General features: G+C 46.3%; 1 protein-coding gene across 1 annotated transcript; it reads right to left on the bottom strand.

Moving 5' to 3' along the window:
• Positions 1-1635: 1635 nt before the first annotated feature.
• LOC119332151 (protein argonaute 18-like) lies at positions 1636-3445 on the bottom strand. The gene is made up of 3 exons (XM_037605316.1): positions 3399-3445; positions 2430-2886; positions 1636-2336 (listed from the first exon to the last, which is right to left on the bottom strand). Exons 2-3 carry the CDS (start codon positions 2878-2880, stop codon positions 1969-1971), a joined length of 819 nt encoding a protein of 272 aa, XP_037461213.1. The 5' UTR covers positions 2881-2886; positions 3399-3445; the 3' UTR covers positions 1636-1968.
• Between the last annotated feature and the right edge of the window lie 1164 nt (positions 3446-4609).

Here is a 4609-nt window from a genome sequence, read left to right as displayed (position 1 = left end):
ATTCTAGATTATCTATATGAGAATTGTATGTACAAACTCTTATGCGCTACTCTATAATACTTGTGTAAAACCATCTTTATGTATATTATATTCCTCCTAGGTGTTCATCTCGTTGGTTATGTGTTAATCTATTTGCGTTGGTAAAATGGCTCCTTTTGTGATACATTGTAACTTCATGATTTAGACTTTAATGAAAGCATGTAATTTGAATTAGTGGCTACCATTTGGATTGCATATTTTTATATTTTCAAAACATACATCAGAGAGGTGTTTTATGAAATACGTCTATGATAACACTAGGTATGGGTTTCAAAATAACAGTCACAACCAGGATCCGTCACACAAGCAAATAATAGTGATGTACTTTTGGTTTCCGTCACAAACATATTAGTGACGGGCTTTTGACGGGTTTTTGATTCTCCATCATCATTGCTTTTGACGGGCTTTTGACGGGTCTGAAACGCAACAGTAATATCCGAGCATTAGTGACATTAATTTTGTAACGGGTCTAGTCACCATCTTTAATGTGAAAAAATAACGGTCACTAAAGATTCCTTCCCGGGAAGATGCCTTTGGATTGATTTCCCAAACAGAAATAAGGAATATCTTGAGACAATTATTCTGTGGACATAGATACATACTAGCAAAAAAACCGTGCGTTGCAAGGGGAAAGAAAATAACACACGTTCTTAACCCAATAACCATGACTCAAGACCTTAATAGGCCCGCGTCTTTTAGTTTCACATGACATCACATTTGTATTTCCTCTGTACTCACACACTCGCTCGAAAAAAAAAAAAGCTCGTGCATTGCAACGGGAAAGAAAATAACACACACTCTTAACCCAATAACCATGACTGAAGACATTAATAGGCCCACGTCTTTTAGTTTCACATAGCATCACATTTGTGTTGCCGACAGTGACCTCTGTGCTCACACAATGAAAACACGTTTGAATGTGGTTAGTCTTAATGTCTCTCTCTTTTGCGCGCGCGCACGTGCGCACACTCGCTGGAATAAGATAAAAAGTATGTTGTTTTTTCCCGCAAGGTTTTTCATAGTTGTGTATGCATGGTTCTCGATGATTTTTTCTCTCACTCTGGTTTTAATAGATGTTTATTTTCAATTCGAATCACCGACGGTACAAAAAAAAATAGACCGTGCACTATATTTTAAGCTTGCACCAAAAATTATATTTTAGGATTATTTAACAGCTAAAAATAACTTCATATTTAGATTCTACATATTTTTCTAATCAAGTTCCGTATATAACATGTTAAAATCTAAGTTACAGTTTAAAAAATATGAATAATCTTATTTTACATAAACTGTAGATTGATTAACCGAAACGTCAAGGGGTTTTCTGTTAAAACTAAAAAAACGTTTCAGCTGACTTAAATATGGATGGCGGATTGATTGTCTAAAACGTTAGGGGGTTTCTGAGAAAATGAGAGAAAAAACGGCTCGGTTGTAACTTAAACGTGTACTGCGGGTTGATTTACAGAAAACTGAGGGGTTTATTTGTAAAATGGCGTGACGGACGACCAAAAACAGTCCATGCTTTATTAGTAGATAAGATAAGATAAGATATAGAATTAACACCCTAGGAACACGCACACCGCACGCACACACACATCAATCAATATAAGGTCGTCATTCAGTTCCATCTGCTTATTAGCATGACAAACCATGTGATGGCTCGCTCGGCCACAGTAGCGCTCGTACACAAACCGCTAGAGCGCCGTTTGGCAGCCTCCTGGCTTACATTACATATAAGTACGTACATATAGTTTTATTCCCTAACACAAGATACATATCTGTAATGTTTAGGACGTACATGACGGGTGAGTTATTCAATATAAGGCATTCATCTGGTATGATGATCGAGGCTCATCGAGTAGTGTACATACCGTACAGTGATGAGCTTGGAGTTCGTCCATATTAAACCCCGCTTGTTGGCTGGCTGGCTCATTTGTGCAACACTGTAACGGGCGGGCCGCTGGCGGCATCATTGCACTTACCGTCGGGATGAACAGAGTATTTGATATTGGTGTGCTCTTGGTGCTCGAACTCGCCTCGCATATGCATATGGGGGGCACAACCACGGCAGCCATAACCGTAACCGTCGCCGCCACAAGTAGAGCCGTCGTCGTATCCTCCGTGCCCATGCCTGTACCCGTGCCCTCCTCCTCCGTGGTGTTTGCGCATGTGGTGCTGGTACGCTCCATAGGCGGTAGCAGCTCCGGCGGCTAGCCACCCCGCACTCATGTGCGGCTTCTGCTGCGGCGGCCCTCCGTATTCGTTGCTGACCCCATGACCGCCGCCGCCTCCTCCTCCTGAATCGACCCATCAATCAGCATAACAACTGAGTGAGTGGTATCAATGGTGTGTGTCTGAACTGCTACATGCATCATAAGTATCGATCGTACCTGCAGTCGGAGGATAGCCACAGCCGCCACCGCCGTGGTAGCTATAGCCACCAGCACCAGCTCCACCATACCCACCACGACCGCCGCCGTGATAATACGGCAGCTGTGGTGGGCGGTATCTGCCGCCGCCGTATGCCCGAGCAGGTTCATCCCAAATACCATCGGGCTCGGGGTAGCCGTACCCACCAGAACCACCTCCACCATAGCCATAGCCATAGCGATACGCCGGCGGGGGCTTTGGAGGGCCGCCGTATGCCGGTGCTGCTGGGTATGCATACACGTATTGTTCCGCATACTGATGTGTCAGCGCTGGCAGCTCCTGCTGCGGCTTGCCGCTTGACGCAGCCTGAGAACCGGAACCATTGCCACCAGTAGCAGTGCCACCATTAGCAGTGCCACCATTAGCGAATGCTGATCCGAAGCTTATATCCTTTGCCGTTGGAGGCAGCATCTCGATCTGTGGCCAAATTAGATGGAGGCAACATAATTGTGTTAATATACTCCGCGCGTGTGTGTGTATACCACATACCTAGGTGGACTACTGCTGCTCAAATCCTTATTATACGCACTGTATAAGCCCTTTTGAGATCCAATAAAGAAGCTTAATGAGTGAATCTACGCTTAAAAACGTCTATACACTACACATTTGTATGTAATAAATATTTGAATCTCTAAAAAGGTTTGTATCTAGAAATGGAGGGAGTACGTACGTCCATCCGCGCATAAATACATGCATGCAGTAGAATCAAGCAACATGATCACTAAATCAACGTGCAATAGTTGACGCGGCCTATACCTAGAGCAAGACTATTTTCTTTGCAAAAAAGACATATTTACATACATATGTGTATGCAAATATACTGTCACCATGCAGGCATGCATCATACAGTATATCTAATATGAAGGAAACAGGAAAAATAAATAAAGCCATGGAACGAGGGAATGAAGATCGAAATAAGCCTATAGTACCTTGTTGTACCGATGGAGAGAGGAGGGCTTCTTTCTTTCTTCCGGGGAAGAAGAAGCTAGCTGTTGTGCCATGGAAGACGGACTGCCCAGCTATTTATAGGCCAAGATGCCGGGAACGGGTCCGTGCAACCTGACTGACTTGTTGGGCCCAGTCTTAATGCCGTGACAGACACCTTTCTCTCTAAACAAACTCAATTAGTAGATGGACAGATACTGTGCCCATATACTCAAGTCTTATACTAAGACTATCCATAGTGGTAGTAACATAAGTTAATTGCATCTCCAATGACGACCCGCAAATTTTCTCCGGCATCCGTCCACGGACAGGCAGTCCGCGAACATGGATGCGAGAGGCAGTCATCCAACCGTAGTTGCGTACATTTTAACAACAACTCAAACCAACCGGACGAAATTCAATCCAATCGGGCGAATTTTGATATAAACATGGCGATTTCATTGAAACTGGGATAATTTGTTCATAAAACATGACGATAATAAAAAACCTATAAACAAAACCCTAAACTATCCTGTACTTGACGGAGACCTCGTAGGCCATGTCGGGCTGGCCGGCAGCTCCTCCTCCATCATCGTGGCCCGATCTGGCGTCGGAGTTGTCGGAGTAGGGCTTCGGGTGACGGAAGGTGTGATGACGTTGCGGAAGGGCTTCCCGTCAGTTGCTGACGCTAGCGGGTGATCATCTCTGCTTCCTCTTGCATCGTGCGCAGTGCAGCCATGGCCACCGAGAGCGTGGGCTGGGGGAGAGGGTGGCGGTCGTTGTAGGAGGCGTCATTGGCAGCGTCGATCTCAGCAAGAGACCATTCCTCGCCGTACCTGGACATCTCCCTGTTGAGGCGGCAGAGACAGCGCTTGACCGTCTCTGACGTCATCACAGAGCGGTCCAGGGCCCAGGCGTATGAGAGGTCTAGGTCCACCTAGATGTGTGCTGGCGGGACGTCTGACTCCATGTACTTTGACCGACGCGCGGCGTTGCGCCTGTCTCGTCGGCGCTGCCCCCGTCAGCGTACTTCCGCGGCATCATGGTGCTCCGAGACGACGAAGAGAAGTTGCCGCCAGCCCCACCGCTACCAAGGTACTACAGAATGTGACCGCGTGCCTTGGGCATGCTTGGGCGGCGACCGGCGGCGGTCCTTGACGACGGGTCGGGGCGGTGGCGACAACCGCTCCTCCTTAAAGCACCGTCTGGGTTGGAC

This window comes from Triticum dicoccoides, chromosome 7A (assembly GCF_002162155.2).
Source record: "Triticum dicoccoides isolate Atlit2015 ecotype Zavitan chromosome 7A, WEW_v2.0, whole genome shotgun sequence".
Classification (NCBI taxonomy): Eukaryota; Viridiplantae; Streptophyta; class Magnoliopsida; order Poales; family Poaceae; genus Triticum; species Triticum dicoccoides.
Note: the sequence above shows the minus strand (reverse complement) of the source record. Positions and strands in the feature narration are given on the sequence as shown.